Raw genomic sequence first — 22,238 nt, 5'->3', positions numbered from 1 at the left:
CGTTGCTGCTTGGGGGCGACCATCCAATCGTCGGAGACGACGTCGGCCTCGAGCTCCTTGGCCTTTCCGACGCACGGCTCGTCGTCCCTCTCCGCCTCCATGCGAATCAACTGCTGCTCGAGGTGATTGTAGAGGCAATCTATACAGTAGGCATGCACACAATTCGCCAGCGGATAGAACGCCTGATGCCCGCATCGAAGATCACACATTTGGAGTTGGCGTGAGTAACATATCGGCAAACACACGCACACGCACACGCACCAAGCCACACGCACAGTGGAACACGGAACACCGCACACACGCACACGCGGAGCGTGTCCACATACCGGAGAAGAAGCGGGAAAGTGTCGGTCACAGGAGAGGCAGGCGCGTTCCTCCTTCTGTTCCTCCTTCGCGGCTCGGTCCGGGCTCGGCTCGACGAGTTGAGCGAGGTAGCGTTCGATGAAGGATTCGTCCATGTTCTCGGCTCCCTTCTTTAGCTCGTCGTCTTCGTCGGTGGCCGCGAGGGGATCGTGCTGGCCGGGCGCGAGAGGAGAGGGCACGAGTAGCTCCAAGCCTGCAGACTCCTTCTCTTCTTCGCTCCTCTTTTCCTCTTCGCTCACGATGTCGAACTCATCGTGTTCCTTCTCCTTTTCTTTTTCCTTCTTCTTCTTCTTCTTCTTCTGCTCTTCTTTCTTCTCCTCTTCAATAGACACCGCTGCAGCGTCGCCAAGCCGGTCGGCATCGTTGTCGTCGAACTCTGCCACGAGCTCTGGGAGGTCGTCGTACTCTCTGTGCACCTCGCCCTCAACGCCACCGCGGTGGTCCGGCATGATATCTGCCGCGGCGACATCGCGACTCGCTCTCGGCGTCGTGGTGACCACCTTCTTGCTCTTCTTTTCCTTTCTGTGCTCTTTGTGCTCTTTCTTCTTGCCTTTCTTGTGTCCTTTCTTCGCCTTGGCTCCCTCCTTCCGCTCCTTGGCCTTCCTCTCCGCCGCGCTGTTGCTTCCCACATCGTCACCTCCCACAGCGATGAAGTCGTCGCCATCGTTGTGTCCCACACCGCCGGCGTCTCCTTCATCGCCAGAACGTCGATTCTCCTTGGCCTTCTCCTTTTCTTTTCCTTTCTCCTTGTTCGGGCTCGGCTCGGCTCGGTGCTCTTCGCTCTCCTCGGCACCACTGCCATCGCCACCGAGAGGCTCCAGGGCGGCCACGCTGATGATGACGCTGTCGTTGCCGTCGTTGAGGCCTTTGCCGCCGTTGTCCAAGATGACCCAGCCCTCCTCTAACAGGGCACCGCTTTCGCGGTGCTGTTGACGCCTTTGCCGGTGCCGTGCCTGCTTGCCCTGGTGCTCGTTGCTGCCGACCGTAGAGCGCCGCCGTAGGCGCGGCTTCGAGTGCTCGTTGCCCATTTGTGTCTCAACCCTTCGCACACCACAGCAGACTGCCGACCTAAGGCCGAACAATCAAAACGACAATGAGATTAATAAAAGTAAAAACAATTTTGTCATTTTTTAAAAAAAATATCAACCAGGTAGTACGCACCGACTCTATCCCAAGTAGCACAGTAAAAATGAAAAAGCATCAAGTAGCGGGGGGGGGGTAATATAGAGACGTACCTGCAGATTCACGACCTTATGGGTGCTGCGAGTTGGGGGTGGGGCAAGAGGCAAGCGTGAGGACAAACGGCCCCACGGCAACGTTTAATGCTGCGGTCGTGTAGCAGGCCTGAAGTTGAAAAGTGTACAACTCTGCCGCCGTTGTCCATTTCGCTGTAATTTTTCGGAAACTCTCAAACAACAATTTAAAGTTCTAATTTTTCGTTTTGGCTTCTGGCAAACGACAGTGGCGGCGTGACGAAATGAGAGCGACACCAAAACCTACTTACACGGTAGTGGTAGGGCGGAATCGCACCCAGATCGGAGCGACTGCAAAGCGTTGTAGCAAGAAGGCAGGGTGAGTCAGAGAGAACCAACACAATAGGACAGAAATGGTGCGTACCAGGGCTTGGTGTCCCAGCTTGTTTCTGATAGTCAGGCGGCTGGAGTTCAGCGCCTACGAGCTCAAACTGGCTGGAACGGAGAACCAGGGAAAGCGTGGACTTGATGACCAGATTGGCAAACCGCTCGCCCTGATGGCCAAGATGATGAGAGCGCCGTCAGTAACCACTGATGCCTTACCTCATCACCTCTCCTCGCTGGCACACAATCATCATTGCGATGAGAGAATGTAGGGATGTGATGTACCGGGCACTTGTGTACACCAGCACCAAACTGGACGAAATGGCGGTTGCTGGTGAGGAATAGCTTCCTCTCGAGGTCGGTGAACCTCTCGGGGTCATAGCGGGAGGGGTCCGGGTAGATTTCCTCGTTGTAATGCGTCAGGAATGGGGAAAATGCCACTGTGCGGCCTGTAAAAGAAGAAAGAGAAAGCGTGAGTTCATTCCACGACCCTGCATTCTCCTTGTACGTCAGTCTCTGGTGTGCGGGAGCGTACCCTGGGGGAGGAGGAACTCTTGGCCATCAGCAGTGGTGAAGCAGACGTCCTGCATGGCCAATCGGACCAGCAGGAGCGTGCTGTACTTGCGCACGCTCTCCTTCATGCAGGCGTCCATGTAGTTCAGTTGGGAGATGAACTTGGACGACATCTGCTCGGCCTCCTCGCCCAATTCGGCGGCGAGCTGCTCCTGCTCCTTCCTTGCCTTATCCCTGCAGAAAGCGCGACCAGGCGTGAGTGACCGGTGATGGAGGATAACATGACAAGTCACCCTCTGTGTCGCACCTCAGAGCCTTGTCGTTGGCCCATTCAGCAGTGACCCAGCCCAACGTGCCAGCTGAGCGTCGACGCCACAAATGATACAGAGGATCAGAATAGGCCAACTGTGAAAATGGTACCAGGACAAGATCACAATAGTACCAGTGTTGGTGTGAGCGCCGAACATGAGGCCGAGGCCATGCACGACGTAGTTGATGATGGCATGGTTGTCGCCTTCGCTCTGGTAGATCATGGCCACGTAGTCCTTGGCCTCCTGTTTAATGTAACAGAACGAGGAAGTGAGCGCCGCACGCACGGGCGGGAGGCACCTGAGGTCGAGGCAGCTGTACCTTTCCTTCGTCCGAAGTGAGAAGATTGGTGATGATTTCGACCAGTCTTTCCCTGGCCTTCTCGTTCTTGATCTTGGTGGGACTCGGCAGGTTGGGAAACATCATCGAAAACGTGTTCACGGCTGCAGTGCGTCACCCAGGCCGCAAGCAATTCGTGAAGATATGTGATGGTGGTATTGAAGCGCAGAGCGGAGAGTCCATACCGTTGTTCTCCAGCTGGAAGTAGATGCGGGAGATCTCGTCGGCGTGGTCCTTGTAGGCCTTTTCGCCCAGAATACACCGGATGTTGATGCACGTGACCAAGTGCGACATGACCTCGAAGATGTCCACCTTCTCCTCCTTGAACCTGGCGGGATTGATGGCGATGAATCAGGCCACCTCGATACATACAATTGAAGAGGTGGTCAGTGTAGGTTGGGCGTACCACTGCTGCATGTGCTTGGTAACCTCCTCCTGGATAACCAGGCTGTAGTTGTTGAGCTTGTCGTGACGCATGAAGCCCTGAGGACCCAAGCCACAGCAACACGCATGTGATTCGGGTCAGTGTAAATTGTTCCGTGTAATCACTGGTGCACCGGTGCTAGGCATGACCACCCACCTGGGCCACGTAGCCGGGCGACTTGGCGAGCCACTCGCTGTCGGCGAAGCCCTTCGTGCCGAGCACGTTTTGCGCAACAACAGCGATGGCCCTTTTAGGGAAATGGAACGGCACGTGTGTGGTTAGCCCTTCGCAAACACCACAGAATAACACACAACCCAGCCCTCAAATGGAGGAACTAAGCACTTACTTATTGAAGTCGAGCACTTGGTCAGGGACCTCAAAGAACTGCTTGCTTCCCTCGCGGCCCATGATGACGGTTATCTTCGAGACCAGCAGGTCCAACGTGAACGTTTGACCCAGCTACCATGGTCGGAGAACGAGGGTTAGGCTGTGTGGTTAGCCAAAGGACACACGGCTCTGGACTTATGAGCCCTCCCAAACTGAATGGGGTACTAGGGGAGGGGGGGGGCGAGTACCTCCTTGTAGGCGTGAGTAAGGAATTGTCGTGGGGTGGTGGAGAACGCAATCAGCGGTCCCACGACAGGCAGCCCTGCAGTGGCGTTGGGCGGCTCTCTTAGCAGAGAAGAGGCCTGCTTCTTCTTTGGGAGTGAGCCTCGTACAACCTTGCTTTGATGAAGACCGAGGAGAAGGGGACTTACCTGGGCTCTGGTGCGGTTGAGCATCAGCAGGAAAACAAGGAGGCAGGCAGCAACAGCCGCGGCTACGAGCATCGTGAGGGCCATACAGGACAGGTTGGTTAGGAAGAAGCGGTGTTGGTGGCAGCTGAGAAGAAAGAGAGTGAATGCGGGCGTCGGAGGGGCCGGAGTCACACTGAGCTTTGTGCTTGGGTCAGCGCCGAGTTGCCCATTGGTTGCCGCCCATGTTGCAGTGACTTGAATACCAAAGAAGAAGCAAAATAGCTCACCACTCAGCGTGCTGCCTGGCGGCCACCAACCCGCGGTGCTCCCGCATGGACCTGCACCAAGGTTACTGCCCCCCCCCTCGCTACCCGCATACGGCACTGACAGCGAAATTGTACACAAGAATTGCTCGATTTGATTTGCAAAGAATCGCAAATTCTTTTGTGGGTGTTTGTACAAATCGCAATTGCTCGATTTGATTTGCAAAGAATCGCAAATTCTTTTGTGGGTGTTTGTACAAATCGGATAACGAGCCTTAATTCAAGGACGTTGGCCAGTCCTCGAAAGTGTTGTGGTGCCCTCTCTTGTTGCCTCAAAACTTTGTGTGCAAATCTGATTTTCCCTACCTTTCTCAAAGGCCCAGCGACACCGAGGGGGGAGGGCGAACATGGCGGTGACGGTGCGCCTGTCGTTGGCCTCAACGTGCGCCTTTGCGCCAAGGCCGCAGAGCTCCCCTCTCCTCTGACCATAACCGGCCAGCCACTCAGAGCGCTCAACGGTTGCACTTTGCGATGGGACCCATAAAAGCGGCACAGGTATGTTGCGCTGATTGGCCCGAACTAGTTTGAGACCACGGGGCGTCCACTGATTGGCCTCCGCCTTACCCGCACTCTTTTTTGGTGTAGATGATGGTGGTCAGGAATAGCCGCCAGCGCCTGCTGCTATCGCACCGTGATCATGATGAGGTCGGACGGGGCGGCGTCGACACCGCCACAACCATTTCGTCGTTCGCTTCCTCCCCCCACACCACACCACAGCTAGCCACCAAGCAAGCCACCACATGGCCCAGCCGCGCACCTCTCCTGCGTCAGCGACGGCTCGTCTCGCGGGTGTGTTCGTGGTCATCTTCGCGCTGCTCGCCCTCCTTCTCCGCCCGTGCAGCGCGGACTTCAACGTCACGCTCCTACATTCACAGGACAATTACGGCGCCGTGGTGCCCCAGGACAGCGGGAATAACCCGTGCAAGCCGACCAACACGACCCCCTACTACCAGCCCGTCACGGCCGGCTCGGCGTGTGTCGGCGGGTTGGCCCGGCGCAGCGGAGTGGTGAAGGCCGTGCGGGACGAGGGGGCCAACGTGGTCCTAGTCGACGCCGGCAACGCGCTAATGGGCTCGCTCTACTACCTCTCCTTCAGCTCGGAGATTATCGGCACCTACTACTCGGCCATGGCCTACGACGCCGTCAAGCTCGAGGTGCACGACTTCGCGTCGCTGGTGACGGCCGTCGCCAACTTCTCCCGCATTTTGGCCCCCACGACGCAGCTGGTGTCGTCCAACGTCGTCAACCTCAACAACGACACGCGCTTCGTCGAGCTCGGGGGCGGGTCGCAGGTCCAGCCCTACGCCATCATCGACGCCGACGGGAGCGGTGCGCCCAACGCGCGCGTGGCCTTCGTGGGCACCATGGCGGTCGGGGTCAACGACATGTTCGGCAGCCCGGGCCTGATCAACTCGACCGTGGAGCTCACGGCCCTGCGCAGCGTGGTCGCTCAGCTGCAAAACCAGGGCATCAACAAGATCGTGGCCTCCGTGAGCGGCCCCAACGTGGTCGACGCCATCCTCGAGGAGGTGCCCGGCATTGACGTCATCATCGTCGTCTCGGAGCTCTACGGCACGAACCTCACCGGCACCTCGAGCCCGTCGGCTGGGCCGTACCCCACGGTGCGCCAGCTGCCCTGGCAGCCGGTGCTGGTCGTCGGCACGGGCATCAACAACGGCAAGTTCCTGGGGCGGCTCAACCTGGTCTTCGACGACTGGGGCGTGATCAGGAGTGGAGCGGCGCGCCCATACTCCTGGACGACGCGTCGCCCATCGACACCGACATGCAGGAGGACATACTCGTGCGCCAGGTGGTCGTCGACAACGCTTCGGACCTGATCGTGGGCTCGACCACCGTGCCGCTGGGCTTCGAGAACAACTGCATGTTCGGCGAGTGCACGCTGGGCTCCTGGTCGACCGACGTGCTGCGCGAGACGACGGGCGCGCAGGTGGGCCTGTACAACGGCGGCTCCATGTACGCCGCGATCCCGGCCGGCAACATCACCCTCGGCGCTCTGCGCACGGCCCTGCCGTTCCAGAACAGCGAGCTGCGGACCTACAACCTGCGTGGCGACCACCTGTGGTCGGCCATGGAGAACTCGCTCCTGCTGGTGACCAACACCTCGCTCAACATCAACCAGGGCATCGGCCGCTTCCTGCAGGTGTCGGGCATGCGCGTGCTCTACAACCCGCACGAGCAGGTCGGCTGGCGCGTGGTGCACATCGAGATCGTGACCTCGCCCGGCGTGTGGGAAGCGATCGACAAGGCCCGCGAGTACCTCATCGTCTCCTTCTCGTGGCTCTCCGGCATCGGTGGCGACGGCTACACGATGATCCGCGACAACCTGACCAACCTCAAGTCCACCGGCAAGACCAGCGGCACCATCTGGATCACCTCGCTCGGCCAGAAGCCCCTCACGAACGTCGACGGAGGTCGCCTCAACGCGACCAGCCTCACCCTGCGCACCTGCGTCGCACCAGACGGCCAGCTCTGCAGCGGCAACGGCGCGTGCGTGATGGGCATATGCCAGTGCACTGCCGCGGGCGCGTCCGGCCCGCTGTGCAGCCTCGACGCGCAGTCGTCGTCGTCGGGCTCGTCGGATGGGCTCACCGGCGGTGCCATCGCCGGCATCGTCGTGGGCGCGGCGGTCGGCGGCCTCTGTGTACTCCTGCTGGCGATCATCGTTACCGCCGTGCTGGCCTCCATGCGCAAGCGGCCGCAGGAGCAGGAGTGGATGATCGACTTCGCGGAGCTCGAGATCACGGACCTTCTCGGTCGCGGAGGTACAGTTGCCTTCCCATCAACTGAACAACAACAACTCAGTGCAGTCACTCATTGTGTCGCGTGTCGTGTGCAATAATCCACAGGGTACGGCGAGGTGCACAAAGGCCGGTGGAAGGGCACCGAGGTGGCGGTGAAGACCATCAGCGCGGAACACATCACGCGCGACATGCGCAAGTCGTTCCAGGAGGAGACCGCCATCATGAGCCGGTTGCGGCACCCCAACACCGTCCTGTTCATGGCCGCCTCGACCAAACCGCCTCTCATGTGCATCGTCATGGAGTACATGGCGCTCGGCTCGCTCTACGACGTACGTTCGCCCAGCCCAACCCTCGCGCCGGCGCCTTGTTGGCTGCTTTCTTTTTCGTTTTCATTTTCATCATTTTCATCCTCATTTTTATTTTCATTTTCATTTTCATTAACGACCGTGCACAGTTGCTGCACAACGAGCTGGTGAGCGAGATCCCGCTGCCACTCAAGCTGAAGCTCATGTACCAGGCGGCCAAGGGCATGCACTTCCTCCACTCCTCGGGCATCGCGCACCGCGACCTCAAGTCGCTCAACCTGCTGCTCGACGCCAAGTGGAACGTCAAGGTGGCCGACTTCGGCCTCACGGTCTTCAAGGACTCGATCCGCCGCAAGGCCGCCGACAACCAGAAGGACGGCATGGTGGCCGGCAGCGTGCCGTGGATGGCCCCCGAGCTGCTGCAGGAGCTGCCCGACCCCGACTTCGTGCTGGCCGACGTCTACGCCTTTGGCGTGATCATGTGGGAGGTGCTCACGCGCAAGAAGCCCTTCGACGGCTACAGCGCACCGCAGATCGCGGTGGCGGTCATCCGCGACGACCTGCGCCCGGCGCTCCCGCGGCAGGACGCCCTCAGCGAGGCCGAGCGGCTCTACGTCGAGCTGGCCGTCATGTGCTGGAACCGCGACACCACGGTCCGGCCGGTCTTCCTCGACATCATGAACGAGCTGGTCAAGATCGGCAACGCCGCCAGCGGCGGCAGCGGCAGCGGCAGCGGAAACATCTTCTCGTCGAGCACCTACGGCAGTTCGGCCACCAGCAGTAGCACCACCTACTCTGCGGCCGCTAGAGGCGCCCTCACCCACGGCAGCAAGAGCTCCCACTCGTCGGCCACATCGTCGACGGCGTCGAAGAGCGACGACTATGGTGGCTTCGCCCGGACTGGGGGCGTCAGCGCCGCGGGCGGGGCCAGGGGCGATGGTGCCGGCGTACCGCGGCGTGACGTGTGCTTCGTCGTGTGCGACCTGGCCCGGTTCGACGACGTGTGGCGCCGCGACCCGGCCGGCGCCGACCGGGCCATCCACCAGTTCGGCCGGTTGGTGCGGCACCACGGTGGCCTCCACGGCGGCCACGTCTTTTCGCAGCCCAGCTTCCACAGCGGCGGCACCTTCATGCTGGCCTTTGGCAAACCCTCGGCCGCGGCGGCCTTTGCGCTGGGTCTGCAGGGCGACATCGCGTCCAATACTAGTCAGGAGGCCGGCGGCGCCCACCCGCTGCTCGGGGAGCACTCGCGGGTGAGCGTGGCCTTCCGCGCGGGGCTGAGCATGGCGCCGGCCGAGGACCGCACGCGGACCACCTACGAGCCGCGGGACTACGAAGACGTGCTGCGGCTCAACACCGCCTGCGCACCCCGAGCCGTCGTGTGCTCGCCAGCCTTCCGCGAGCACTTTAGCCGCCAGCCGGGCGCCAGCGGCGTGGTATTCGCCCCGCGCGGCAGGGACGGCTCGCTCCTCATCATGGCGCGTGAGGGCGAAGAGGAGAGCGCTGGTGGCAGCGCCATCCACGATGACGACGATCACCACTCCAGCGACGACGACGACGACAGTGACGACGACGAGCAGCACCGCCGGCGGAGCCAGGCGGACGAGCGACGCGACCGCGAGGCCGGCGTGTGTTCGTCGAATATGTGTCCGTGGATCATCAACACGCGCACGGTGGAGATCGGCGACCGCATCGGCGAGGGCACGTTCGGCATGGTGATGGAGGGCGTCTACCACGGGCGCAAGGTGGCGGTCAAGCGGCTTTTCAACAGCCGCCTGGACGACGACGGCATGCGCAAGATGCGCAAGGAGGCCGCCATTCTGTCGGGCATCGACCACCCGCGCATCGTCAAGCTCATGGGCCTCTCCGTGGCCGACGGCAACCTGCTGCTGGTCATGGAGCTCGTGCCGCGCGGCAGCCTGCGCGCGCTGCTTTCCAACGCGTCAGTCGGCCTCAAGTGGCGCAAGCGGCTGGCCATGCTGCGCGACGCCGCCGTGGGCATCGCCTTCCTCCACTCCAAGGGCATCGTGCACCGCGACATCAAGTCATCGAACCTGCTCGTCGACGACAACATGAGCGTCAAGGTGGGCGACTTTGGCTTCGCCACGGCCAAGCAGGACAACGGCACCATGACCCGCTGCGGCACACCATCGTGGACCGCGCCCGAGGTACTCGACCCGACGCTCGCCAAGAAGACCGGCGACGACGACGGCGACGATGACGGCGATGGTGAGAAGGCGGAGACTAAGGGGCGGCACACGGAGAAGGCGGACGTGTACAGCTTCGGAGTGGTGATGTGGGAGGTGCTGACGAGGCGTGTGCCCTACGAGGAGGGCAACATGATGAGCGTCGCGATGGATGTCCTTCAGGGCAAGCGCCCGGCCGTGCCCGCCGATTGTCCGCCCAAGTTCGCCGAGGTCATGCGGCGGTGTTGGCACCAGAAGCCGCACAAGCGACCCACCATGGACGACGTCCTCATGTACCTCAACGGCGAGCTCCAAGACGAGGCCCTCTGAGCTTCGTCGTGAGCCCCGCTGTACTTTACTTTATTTGCCGAATATAAATTGGAGATTGAGCTGCTGGAAATCTGCCGTTGGGGAGGGAAAAGTACCGAGAGGGGAGTTTATGCCACAATAATCTCCAATGGGCGGAACTCGGCGCCAAATGGTGCGGATCGGCATTTCATGGGTCTGGTCCACCAATGGGCAATTCAGACCACTTTCTTCGGGCCGAAATAAAACGTGCGTTTCTTCCAGTTTCTTGCCGTGCGTTGGTGTATCTCGCCCACCGTGACACCGCACCACTCTTCGCTGACTATCAAAAGGCCGGCCACCAAACCACAAGACCAGACTTTACTTTGGCACCGACACACACACAACCACACCACCCACGCCTGCACCACCAAAAGAGTCACTCATAACACAAACATGTTGACGAAGCGCACATGGGCCATGCTGGTGGGGGTGGTGGTCGTGGCGGCCACGCTGGTTGCTCTGGCCTACGTGCCCGTGGTGCGCGGCAAGTCACAGCAGGCCCTGACCGTGGCCTTCGCCCTCACCGGCGAGATGGACATCACCGCCACCGCCGACCTCGGCGGCAACCACGACGAGCGCCAGTCCGACGAGTGGGTGGTCCTCCCCTCCTCCTCCGACAACGACCCCGACCCCTCGGTGCCCTCCGAAAGCGGTGCACTCGCCACCCACGAAGAAAAAGTGGCTCCCGCCGCTTCCGTGACCCCGTAAGCCGGGGGCCACCGAATGAATGCGCGACTCGTGCGTTGCAAAGGTGCGTCAGGCTCTCAACCCCCCCCCCCTTATGCACCACATATCCCACTTTTTGCTTACGGTGCTCTCTCCCCGTGCAGTGTACAGATATGCGTCTCTATCTCTCTCTCGCGCTGCTGTGGCGGCCATGTTCGGCGTGCCGTGTGCAAAGGGGATAGGCCCCTTTCACTTCCTTCGAGAGGCTCTGGGTAGTGTGGCAACCTACCGCACTCACTCACTCACAACCCAAAGAGCACCACGGCCACCACTGGCTGCCGAAGAAGAACACTCTCGCGAAGGTGTGCGTACACAACAATAAAAAATAACACAATTAAATATTTATTCGGATAGAAAAGAATGTACCGAGGCACTACTACTCCTTCTTCTTGGTGGTCCGGGGCTTCTTCTGGACGAAGCTGATGATGAGGAAGAACCAGTGGCTGTTGAGGACGCACATGGTGAGGATGATGAGCGAGATGGTCACAGCGCTCACGTTGAGCGACCACGGCCCGTGGGCGGCGATGTTGTCGGCCGCCACGATGTAGAGGTCGCGCACGATGGCGTACGAGTAGTAGAACCCGAAGGCGATGCGCGCCAGGAAGAAGCACACCACCAGCAGGATGCCGTTGAGCAGCTTGATCGGGTTGCTGTTGGGCACCAGGTACTTGTCCATGAACCCTTTACGTTCATCACACCGCACACACCACACACAGTTCAGTTCTCGATTGCAGTAGAGTTACAGCGCGAGTGGGAGGCGTACAGTGGAAGTTGACGAAGGGCGTGGAGAGCTCGTAGGCGAGGAAGAACATGGCGTAGTACTGTACAAAGGGGCTCTGCACAGCACACCCGCGCGGAAGAAAGGGCGGGCGCGTGAATACGTGATTGTGTTTGGCTTGGCGTACACACACACACACACACAACACGCAACTTGATGATGATGAGGGAGCGGCGTGGTCGTACCATGGTGAGGAGATACGCGAGCCAACAGACCTGCCCCACCCAAACGTTGTTGTTCAAAGGTTAGAGCCCACACAAACACACCGGCCAAAAGAACGAAGAAGAGGGGGAAATGGTACGAAGGCATGGACGAACTCGCCCACTTCGACGTCATCGGTCCGGCGAGCCGCCACGTAGAGCAAGTAGGTTAGCGAGTCCCACGTGAAGTAGCCCGCACTGACACACGCCCACACCATCGCCTCTGCATCATCAATTGATCAATTAAAAAGCACTTGCAGGATCTCATCTCCATCTAATCGGCATTCGGAATTAGCTTCGAATTTTGGGGGGGGGGGCGAACCGCTGTTGCAGCCGAGGATGGCCGTGTGGGGCGTAAGGTTCTGGGTGTCGTAGGCGAAGAAGAAGGCGTGAAGGCAGCCAGGCACGATGATGAGCGCGTGGAGGGTCGACGCTACGCGGTTGTCCCATCGCAGCTGCAGCTTGGCCGGCAGGTGGCGGTAGGTGGCGCTCAGCCTGAAGAAGACGAACGAGCTCGCGTTGTAGACCACCGTGAAGAGTAGGGCGCTCGCCAGCATGAGCCCGACCGAGGCTGGCGTGAAGCCGCACACGCCATCATCGGCGACCTGGTGGTAGATGGGGGCCGTCGTGTTCCCTGCCGTCGTCGTAGTTGTTGCAGCAGCAGCGTGCTCCATGGCGTTGTTGTTGTGGTGGAGGTCGTCTGGTGGACCACCCGCAACGACAAAGTCCAACGCAGAAGAGCAGGCCAGGAAAAGATGAAGGAAACCAAGGTGAAGGAAAAAGGAGTGATCACGTTGCCGTCCCCGCGCGAAAAACCACATCTTTCGGCGCTTGCCGTTAATTGATGGGCCATCAAAGAAGTGAATTGGTGCACCACATAGATTCGCTGAGATCTGATTTTACTCTACGATAAAACGCTGGGGGTAAGCCGCAACACATCATCATCATCATCAAAATTGGTCCGATTTGAGACGGTTTTACACTACACGGAATCCGAGATGCCGCTGGGCGCGCACGGGAAGCCAGGGCCAAAGAGGGCGGATGAGGGTTTAGTGAGGTCGTAGTTGGACAAGGTCCACGTTGTGAGCCGTTGGCGGTTCCAGTAGTAGTTCCAGTTGGAGTAGTAGTAATTGCCTGCATGGCCACGCGCAGCATGAAGTGAGTGCGTGTGGTGAGCAACAACCCACCCACGACTCGTGGAGAGAGTTGCAAGGAAGTGGGAGCTGCAGTCGCTTACCGTCTTCAAAGTCTATCCTCGCCACAGTCCCGTCGCCATTGTAGTAGCACCTGTGTGCGCATACCAATGGTGGAGGCCTGAGTCAGTAGCCAGCGACAATGAAGAAGGAGAACGTCAACACATCAAAGAGAGTGGAAGACGTGTACGTGCGGCGAGTGACTGACGTGTAGGTGGAGGCGCAGCTGTAAGACATGCAGTCCTGTTGGCAGTAGGTGCCGCAGGACTGATAGGTGGGACACACAATCTTCTGCAACGCGGTCGTGCCGGTCTGGTTGAGGCATTCCACACCTCCCCTCTCCTTCAACAAGATGTACTTGGTTCCCTGTAGTATCGAACATAGCAGTGCGATGGTTGTTGAGAAAGGAGTGTGAGGCAGACAGCCACGGGTGTGAGAAGAAAGGGAAGCTGCCCAAATGAACGCACCGCTTTGTAGTTCCATATGTGAACCCAGTCAGGGTCTGTTGTTTGCGGGGGGGGGGTTAGCACGGATTAGCGCACCACACACACACATCAAAAGTTCAGCAGAACGCTCAGTGCGGGTATTTACAAAACACAAGCCCGACCAACCATGGCCCTGTTAATTTTGTGCTTGGATCCCGCGGGTAGTACGGGAGTGCGCGATGGATGTTGGGTACAACGGGGGGAGGGGGGAAGTAAGAGGGTTGTGGGAGGGGATACCATCGCCGGCGCGGTCGGGGGTGGTGTGCGCCTCAAAGCGGACGCCGGGGTAGGTCGAGTCGTAGTAGAGGACGCCGGAGGATGTGGTGTCGGGCCGGTTTTCAATTTCGTCTTGGGTGGTAGTGATGGTGAGGGACGCGGTGAAGTACTGCCGTGGTTCCGTGTCGGCCCAGGCAGTCCCCACCGCCAGTGCGAGCGCCAAAAGAAGAGCCGAGCTGATAAATTTTGTGGCCGCCCTCATGACGATGGTGGTGATCAAGGTTCGATGTGTGTCCAAGGCCAGTTTGAAAAGCAGAACAAGCCGCAAGGCACAAGAGAGACGTAGGAACTGGAGTAGGTTGGAAACCAACCGTCCGCGAGGTGGGAAAAAATGTTCTGGCTGTTGTGCTCCCGTTGTGTGTTCACAATAAAATTATCTCCCTATCGCCCATTGGCGCAGCCAAATGAAAGTTGCGCGGTTGGTGCGTTTTTCTTAACACCGAGAGATATGGCCAATGGGCGTCGATTCCGGAGTAAGCTCGGCCTTCGCGACGGCGAACACGCCCAAAAAGCCGAGGCGACGTACTACGGTTCTTTGTTCAAACTTTCGCGGCCTACGGTTCATACCACCCCCGCCGCCACCATCGCGAGCTGCTACGACCAAAGTTACCCCCTTGGCCGTAGTTGTACTACCAACCGAGTCCACTGGAAACCATCCCGCCAGCTTCTAGTGCGTTCAAGCGTAGTGAAAACAGCTCCATCAAGATGGGTACGCAACCCACCATCCATTCATATTTTTCTTCTTTTTCTTCTTCTATCATTTCACCATAGCACACGATCAGTTCTTTTCCGTGGTCCTTCTTGTCTCCACCTCCCCTCCCTTTCTTCTCCGTCTCGTTGTCCCGCCCGACGGGTGCAACATCTTTCCCTGGCGAGCACGCCAACCGGTGCCCAGGAGATGGCCTTTTATTTCAATTATGGGCTACCGCATTCCCTCCAATCGCGCCAGCGCAGCTTTTATTCGCCGTGTGGGGTTTCTTTGCCTTTTCCCGCTTTTTTGATCCCTTCACCTAATACCGTATGTATGAAAACGGTGATCACATGCCAGTGGCACTTTACCTGAAATTCATATGTACTATATCGCGATGGCGTGTGTATGTTCACGTTTAATGTTGTGATCGTGAACTTGTTCCGCCATCGGCTCAACTGGTGTACAAGCTCACAGTGACTTGTTCTCGACCGGTGGTTCGTATCATACAGGTCGCGCACAACAGTTCGGTCACGTACTCTTGGCGTGTCTGATCGTGGTCTTGGCCATCGCGGCCCAGCAGCCGGCAGCGGCGGCCACGGTCACCTGGCAAGGGCCCAACCTGGGAGCCTGGACCGAAAACTCCAACTGGAACACAGGCACCGCGCCCACTGCCGACGACGATGTTCTCCTCGCCACCACCGGAGTCACAATCGACATCAACGGAGCGAGCCTCGAAGCCAAGTCGCTCACGATCACTGCCGGCGGCCTCCGCATCACCGCGTACGTGCCCCACCAGCGCAGAGCAATCAAAGTTCAGCCTCGATCTGAATTTGAATTGCGCGCTCGATTCGTTTCAATTGAAAAATCTAATACACTCGACGGCGCTCAATCTGTGAACAGGCCCTGCTCGTTGATTGTGGCATCGTTGATCTACAATGGTACTGCTGCGTCGAACATCTACGGCCCTGGCCAGCTCATTGTACGCCCCCAACCCCCCCCCACAACCCCCACAACCCGCCCGAAATAAAACTCGCGTTACTCACCCTGAGACCACCTCCACCACGCTGGCGTACAGGTCAATGGCCCTCTCTTGTGGGGCGGCGGTCAGCTGAGCGTGACCAGCACTACCAACATCAACGGTCTTCTCACACTGGACTGCACCACCTGCCCCGGCCGCACTCTCGGCACCGGCAGCACCCTCAGCGCCAACGGCGGTGGCCTGTGGAAGAACGGTAACCTGGTCTTGAGCGCCAGCTCAACCTTCATGAACTCTCCGGCGGTACACTTTCTTACCGCACTCCTCCCACTGCGCACATCTCGCTCCTCGTTGGACTCTCCTTTCTCATTTTTTCTTCTTCCAACACGCAGAGCGAGTTCGTGATCACCAACGCGGTCGATCTCAGCTCGGCGAGCACGACGGCCCTCTTTGCCAACAACGGCACGCTCAACATCTCGCTTCCCAGCACGAGCAGCGTGGCCCGTGTGTCGGCCTACATGAGCCACAGGGGCAAGCTCAACATCCTCCAGGGCAACCTCACCGTTTCCGGCGGCAGCGACTCGTGGGCGCCTATCACCATCGCGACTACGGGAGCGATCAATTTTGCCGGCGTGGCCACACACACCGTCAACGTGGGCGCCAACGTGGTGAGCAGCGGAACGATGTACTACACCGGAGGCAATGTATACTACCAGTACGTCGACCACCCCCACTCCTCCCCTCACATGCGTTCCCGTTCTAATCTGTCTCTGTCTCGGTCTTCTCGAACAACAGATACTCTCAGCTGGACAACGCCGGTTTGGCGGTGGTGTCTGCGCCGCTCAACATCGGCATCGGCACGTCGATCACCAAACTCGGCTCGCAAGTCCTCGTATCGGGCGCTTCAGCCCAGCTCAACCTGTTCGGCTCGGCGGACTCGTTGACTCTGAGCAAGCTCAGCGTCGCCGGCGGTGCGCTCACGCTCGCCGGCACCGTCCAGGTCACGGACTCGTTCAGCCAGACGGGCGGCACGATCACCATCAGCAACGTCTTTCAGGCCACGGGCTTCAACAACAGCCTCAACGGCGGCGTGTTCACCGGAAGCGGTATCGCCACCTTCGTCAACGACCTCACGCTCGGCGGCAGCACCATCTCCGTGACCAGGATCGACGTGCAGCAGTCGTTCACGATCGTGCGCAGCTCGATGATCACCGGCGGTAACCTTAACTCGAACGGCAACTGCACCATCTCCGGCGCCTTGGCCGGCAGCGGCTCGGCGACGTTCAAGAACTCCGGCACCATGGTGCTGCAGACGGGCGCGCTGCTCTCGGGCTCGAGCTGGTCGCTGAACAACGTGGGATCCATGGTCCTCCCCGACGCCATCACGGTGTCGCTCGCACCGGCCTTCACCAGTACGGGCACCATCAACGTCGCCAACGGTGTCCTGTCCCTGCAGGGCGGTGGTGTCTTCAGCGGTCCCGTCAACGTAGCGTCCCCGGCTGCGCTGCAGATCGCCGGCGGCAACGCCCAGTTCAATGCCGGTTCGTCCATCGCGGGTGCGGGTTCGGTGAACTTCAGCGCTGGTACCTCGACCATCAGCGCCAGCTACAACGTGCTCGGCGTCACCACGGTCCAGGGCGGCAGCCACACGCTCGCTGCCTCGGCGTCGATCGCGTCACTCGGCTCGAAGCTCATCGTGCAGGGCACCGGCACGCTCACCGTGAACGCGCTCTCCGTGCAGCTGCCCGACACCTCGCTCCTCGGCGGCAGCCTGGTGCTCAACACCGCCATGCGCTTCCCCGACGCGCTCAACATCACCGGCGGCACCCACTTCTTCAACGCCGACGTCACGATTCCCGGTGATCTCTTCATGCAGGCCGGCATCTCGGTCAAGGCTGGCATTCGTCTCAACCTCAACGCCGGCTTCACCATGGCCTCGGGCGCCGTGCTCTCCGGCTCTGGTCTCACCACTGTCACCGGCACCTTCCGTTGGCAAGGTGCGTGGTCCCTACTCCTTAACCCTCCCAAATGAGGACCTCTTACGTCAGCTCATCTTGCCATCTTTTATTGAATTTACCGCACTACCATACGACAGGCGGCAACTTGGGCGGTGGCACGATCGTTGCCTACAACACCGTGGTCACGGGCGCCGGCTCGACGATCTCCAACGGCCACCAGTTCAACAACTACGGCTACCTCACGGTGTCCGGCACGCTGACGGGATCGGGCGCTGCGCAGATCCGTAACTCCAACAACGCCACCATCAGCCTCATCACCGACGGTAACCTTCTGGGCTCGGCGTGGACCATCGTCAACACCGGCACCTTGACCAAGGTCAACAGCACCGACATCTCCGTCATCGCCGCCGTGCTCAGGTTCATTACCACCCTCTCCCACTTCTTAATTATTCGTCGTCGTTGTCAAGCAATGCCTGACTTTCTCCGGGGGTGCGTGTTGACCACAGCAACACGGGAACCGTCAACGCCTTCGCCGGCACCTTGTCTCTCAGCGGTGGTGGCTCGTCGACGGGCACCTTCACCGTGCGCTCCGCGCTGGAATTTACGGCGGGCACCACCAGCCTCGACCAGGGCAGCGTGCTCCAGGGCAACGGCACCTTGTCGTTCACGGGCGGCAGCACGACGATCGTGTCGCAGGTCAACATGCTGGGCCAGACCATCGTCGCCGGCGGCCAGGTCTACCTCAGCTCGCTGTCGTCCATCCAGAGCCTCGGCGCCACCGTCGCCATCAGCTCTGGCGTGCTCAGCGTGAGCAGCCTCGGCGTGATCCTGCCCAACACCACGTGTTCGGGTGGCAGCCTCACCACCTTCCAGAACATCGTCTTCTCCGGCCAGCTCAACATCATTTCCACCGGATCAGGTTCGTTCCTTGACGTCCTACACACACACCCACATATTTGCCTTTATGACTAACAACACACATGCATGTTTGCTATGAGCAGTGATCTTCAACGCCTACGCCAGCATCAAGGGCGCGCTGACGCTCCAGGACGCGGGTCGGCTGGACGGCAGCGGTCAGATCGTGGTGTCGAAGCAGACGCAGTGGCTGGGCGGCAAGATCGCTGGTGGCCCGAGCGTCATGCAGTGCTCCGGTGGCCTGGTCATCGACACCCCCACTGTCAAGTCGCTCGACTCTCGTCGCATCAATGTTGCGGGCACCGCCTCCTGGATCGCTGTACGTTACGCTAACCTCGCAACCGCACACGCCACTTGGGTTACTCACCCATTCTTCTCTCTTACCAGGGTGACATTGCCGGTACGAGCGGTGGTTCGATTGTCAGCTCGGGCCAGTTCTACTTCGTGCCCGGTGGCTCGCTGAACTGGATCGGAGGCACCTCGCTGTACTTTGCCAACTCCGGTCGCATGTACAAGAACGGGTACGCTTTTTCTCTCGCGCAGTTGTTTTTTACTTCATGGGCCGCCGACTTACAGTCTGTGTTCCTTGGCCCACAGGACGAACACGAACGTGATCAATGCGCTGTTCGATCAGTCCGGCAACTTCTCGATCGCCAGCGGAACGGTGCAGATCTCCGGCTACGGTACCAAGAACGCTGGTCAGTTCGACGTGGCGGCGGGCGCGACCCTGACGTTCACCGGCGCCGTGACGCACAACCTGCTCGCCAAGAGCGTGATGACGGTGGCCGGCACCCTGAAGGTCTGGAACGGCACCGTGGCCGTGCAGTCCGGCGCCGTGCTCGACGTCAGCGGCACGACCCTGATCAGCGGCAACCTGCTGGATCTGCAGGCGGGCTCGATCCTGACCAACATCGGCCACTACTTCAACATCACCTCGGGCACGGCCGACTTCCACGATGCCAACATCGACGCGACCGTGCTCGACATCGCCGGCACGCTGCGCACCACCCAGAATCTCACCGCCTCGACCGGGTTCTACCTGCGCGACACCGGCCTGCAGATCGGCGGCACCGTCAACGTCAACTGCCCCGGTTACGTGTTGGGCGGCACCCACTCAGTCAGCGGTCAGTTCCTGGCCAACGAGGACTTCACGCTCTCGGCCGGCACGCTCACCGGCACGGCGCCCCTGATCACCAGCAAGCGCTTCTACTGGCTGGGCGGTGTGCTCTACAACCTGGTCTCCGGCGTTCAGTGCCTCAACGGCGTCACCATCGACTCAGCGGCTACCAAGCAGATCACGCTCACCACGCTCAACAACTTCGCCGTACGCAGCCTTTTGTTTTCGCCTTCGGCGCCGGCTATGGTTACTTACGTCTCTCTCTCTCTCTCTGCGTGTGACACAGGACGCTGTGTGGCTTGCCGGCAGCATTGCCGGTTCGAGCGCGACCATCATCAACTCGCCCTCGACTGCCACCTTCACGCTCAACTTCGCCTCGCCCTACAGCTTCTTGAACGCCGGCGGCCAGCCCTCCGTGTTCGTCAACAACGCCACCTTTGACTCGATCGGCGCCGGCGCGGCCACGCTGCAGTTCGCCTTCCAGAACAACGACAATGCCACCCTCCGCGCCTCGGGCTCCGGCCTGGTCTACTTCGCCGGTGGCGGCTACAACAACGGCACGGCGACCTTCGGCCCGGCGGCCACGGTGCAGCTTGGCGGCGTCTTCTCGCTGCTCCCCAACTCGACCTTCGCGGGTTCGGGCAAGGCGGTCCTCTCGGGCACGGTGAACGTCGACTCGCTCTTCAACGTCTCCGGTTCGACTGAAGTTAGCGACGGTCAGACCAACTTCAACCTGGACGCCACGCTGGCCAACTTCGGCAACCCTCTGACCGGTATCCGACCCACTCTCTCTCGCTTTCTCTCAGTGCTCGCTCTTGGCCGCTCCCTCTGACCCTCTCCTTTTTTCCACCAGTGAGCGGTGGTATTGCGGATCTCTACGTGCAGCCGCAGAGCGTGCCGTCGCAGTTCATCGTGAGCGGTGGTCTGATGCGCATTCACTGCCTCAACTTCACCATTCCTTCGCTTCTGGTGTCCGGCGGCGCCTTCTCCACCAACGTCGACATGCCTGTGACGCTCTTCACCTGGGTACGCCCTCGCTTACCGTGGGCCACCGCATGCCACTGGTGTTGGTTACTGACCGTTTCGTTTGATTCATTATTTCTCTATAGACTGGCGGCGCGATCCAGGGCTCCGGCTCCGTAACCGTGCTCAACACGACGGCCATCTCTGGCTCCAACGTCAAGACCCTCAACATGGCCACCCTGTACAATGTAAGCGCTTGCTCACCATCAACTGGCAATTACAAAAGGGGGAGGCAGGACTAACCACCACCACTTGCGCCACCACACAGCAACGCACGGGCAGCTGGACAGACGGCAACATCGTCCTGATGAGCTCGGCCTCCTTCATCAACGACGTGAGCGGCAGCTTCGTGTTCTCGGCCGTAGGCACCGTCACGGGATCGCTCGGCGTGCAGATGGTCAACAGGGGCTTGATCACCGGACAGGGCGCGTCGGCGCAGAGCCGCGTGCTGGTCGACTTCCAGAACTACGGCAGCATCGTCGTGGCGCAGGGCACACTGGCCGTCGCTGCGGGCACCAACTGGAACACCATCTCCGTGCAGAGCGGCGGCATCCTGAGCGTCGACTCGCCCAGCAATGGCGTCGTGGCCTCCTACTTCTTCGACCGCTCGTCCAAGGTGACCGTGGCTGGCCAGCTCCTGGTCAACAGCGGCTCCCTGATCGTGTCCAGCACTTACGACGCTTCTGGCGGCCGCACCACCGTCGTCTCTGGCACGCTCGACGTGAGGTACGCTCTACTCAACTTTTTGTTCATTACATAACAATCGCTTATGCGCCGTTGGCTTGTCTTTTTGCAGAGCTGAGGCGACCGTGATCGACCTGGGCGCTCCTTTCCAGGCCCAGGGCGGTACGGCCAACTTCAACTGTCGCACCGTGACCCTGTCCTCCATGCAGCTGGGCACCTCCGGCGGCGAATTCTCGGGCACCGTGATCGCCGATGGCCTGATCACTGTCCTCCAGAACCTCAACTTCTACGCCGGCTCCCTTCAGGGTACGAGCCAAGCCCCGACCAGCTGTTTTGCACCACCCCCTCTCTTTCTCTTGCGCTCACAACTGTTGTGTTGCACAGGACGTGGACGAACGCAGGTGCTCGGCAGCGTGGTGTTCTCCACCCTCACGGGCAAGGCGATCGATGCGCACACCCTGCAGCTCAGCGGTCCCTCGTCCAGCTGGACCAGCGGCCCGATCGCCATGTCCAGCGGCGCGTCGCTGATCGTCGACCCCGCCTCCGCGTTGACCATCACCGCCGACGGCAGCATCACCGGCTCGACCCTCACCGGCCAGGTGATCAACTACGGTACCATTTCGCAGGTAGCCGGTGCCCTGAGCGGAGCCTCGATTGGCACCAGCGTCGTAAACTACGGCACGAGTACGCACTCCCTTCTCGCGCTATACGCGACACACACTGCATTGTTCAACTTTACTCACTCTGTTTGTTTCTCCCGGCGCAGTCTCCGTCTCGGCGAATACGCTCTCAATCAATGCCGTGGGCACGCAGGTGAACGGCACCTTCAGCGCCGCCAGCTCGGGCACCCTCAACCTGATCGGGTCGTCGGTCTACTTCGACCCCTCGACCACGATCTCCGGCTCTGGCGCCTTCCAGTTCCCCAACATTGTCGACCTGGGCGGCCGTGTGGCCCTCACCGGCGCGGGCACAATTGTTGTTACGGGCCTTACCACCGTGCAGTCGGCGACCCGGTTCGTCGCTGGCGGCG

General features: G+C 60.2%; 5 protein-coding genes and 2 pseudogenes across 5 annotated transcripts in view; 3 read left to right on the top strand and 4 right to left on the bottom strand.

Moving 5' to 3' along the window:
- Positions 1-1,391, bottom strand: part of ACA1_033770 (MYC binding protein 2, putative) — a gene marked incomplete at both ends in the record, with an annotated part of 4,390 nt that extends 2,999 nt beyond the window's left edge. The window contains 2 exons of the mRNA XM_004334191.1: positions 21-182; positions 327-1,391. Coding sequence (XP_004334239.1) covers positions 21-182; positions 327-1,391 — 1,227 coding nt within the window. The remainder of the gene's footprint in view (positions 1-20; positions 183-326) is intronic.
- A 472-nt stretch (positions 1,392-1,863) lies between these two features.
- On the bottom strand, positions 1,864-4,355 carry ACA1_033760 (cytochrome p450 superfamily protein; the record flags this gene model as incomplete). The annotated part of the gene is made up of 12 exons (XM_004334190.1): positions 1,864-1,907; positions 1,981-2,110; positions 2,226-2,389; positions 2,476-2,687; positions 2,761-2,812; positions 2,896-3,007; positions 3,084-3,205; positions 3,287-3,429; positions 3,508-3,584; positions 3,682-3,772; positions 3,872-3,984; positions 4,284-4,355. The coding sequence occupies 12 exons, from the start codon at positions 4,353-4,355 to the stop codon at positions 1,864-1,866; spliced, it is 1,332 nt and encodes a 443-aa protein (XP_004334238.1).
- A 970-nt stretch (positions 4,356-5,325) lies between these two features.
- Positions 5,326-10,168, top strand: ACA1_033750 (annotated as a pseudogene).
- Positions 10,169-10,579: 411 nt separating this feature from the next.
- On the top strand, positions 10,580-11,094 carry ACA1_033740 (uncharacterized protein; the record flags this gene model as incomplete). Its single annotated transcript, XM_004334189.1, has 2 exons — positions 10,580-10,890; positions 11,088-11,094. 2 exons carry the CDS (start codon positions 10,580-10,582, stop codon positions 11,092-11,094), a joined length of 318 nt encoding a protein of 105 aa, XP_004334237.1.
- A 194-nt stretch (positions 11,095-11,288) lies between these two features.
- Positions 11,289-12,564, bottom strand: ACA1_033730 (transmembrane protein 56, putative; the record flags this gene model as incomplete). Its single annotated transcript, XM_004334188.1, has 4 exons — positions 11,289-11,593; positions 11,676-11,748; positions 11,992-12,113; positions 12,213-12,564. 4 exons carry the CDS (start codon positions 12,562-12,564, stop codon positions 11,289-11,291), a joined length of 852 nt encoding a protein of 283 aa, XP_004334236.1.
- Positions 12,565-12,872: 308 nt separating this feature from the next.
- ACA1_033720 (uncharacterized protein) lies at positions 12,873-14,046 on the bottom strand (the record flags this gene model as incomplete). The annotated part of the gene is made up of 5 exons (XM_004334187.1): positions 12,873-13,024; positions 13,128-13,177; positions 13,274-13,449; positions 13,551-13,585; positions 13,806-14,046. 5 exons carry the CDS (start codon positions 14,044-14,046, stop codon positions 12,873-12,875), a joined length of 654 nt encoding a protein of 217 aa, XP_004334235.1.
- A 503-nt stretch (positions 14,047-14,549) lies between these two features.
- The window catches only part of ACA1_033710, a 34,878-nt pseudogene continuing 27,189 nt past the window's right edge, over positions 14,550-22,238 (top strand).

Source organism: Acanthamoeba castellanii (genome assembly GCF_000313135.1).
Source record: "Acanthamoeba castellanii str. Neff unplaced genomic scaffold scf7180000084559, whole genome shotgun sequence".
NCBI classification, from domain to species: Eukaryota; Discosea; order Longamoebia; family Acanthamoebidae; genus Acanthamoeba; species Acanthamoeba castellanii.
Note: the sequence above shows the minus strand (reverse complement) of the source record. Positions and strands in the feature narration are given on the sequence as shown.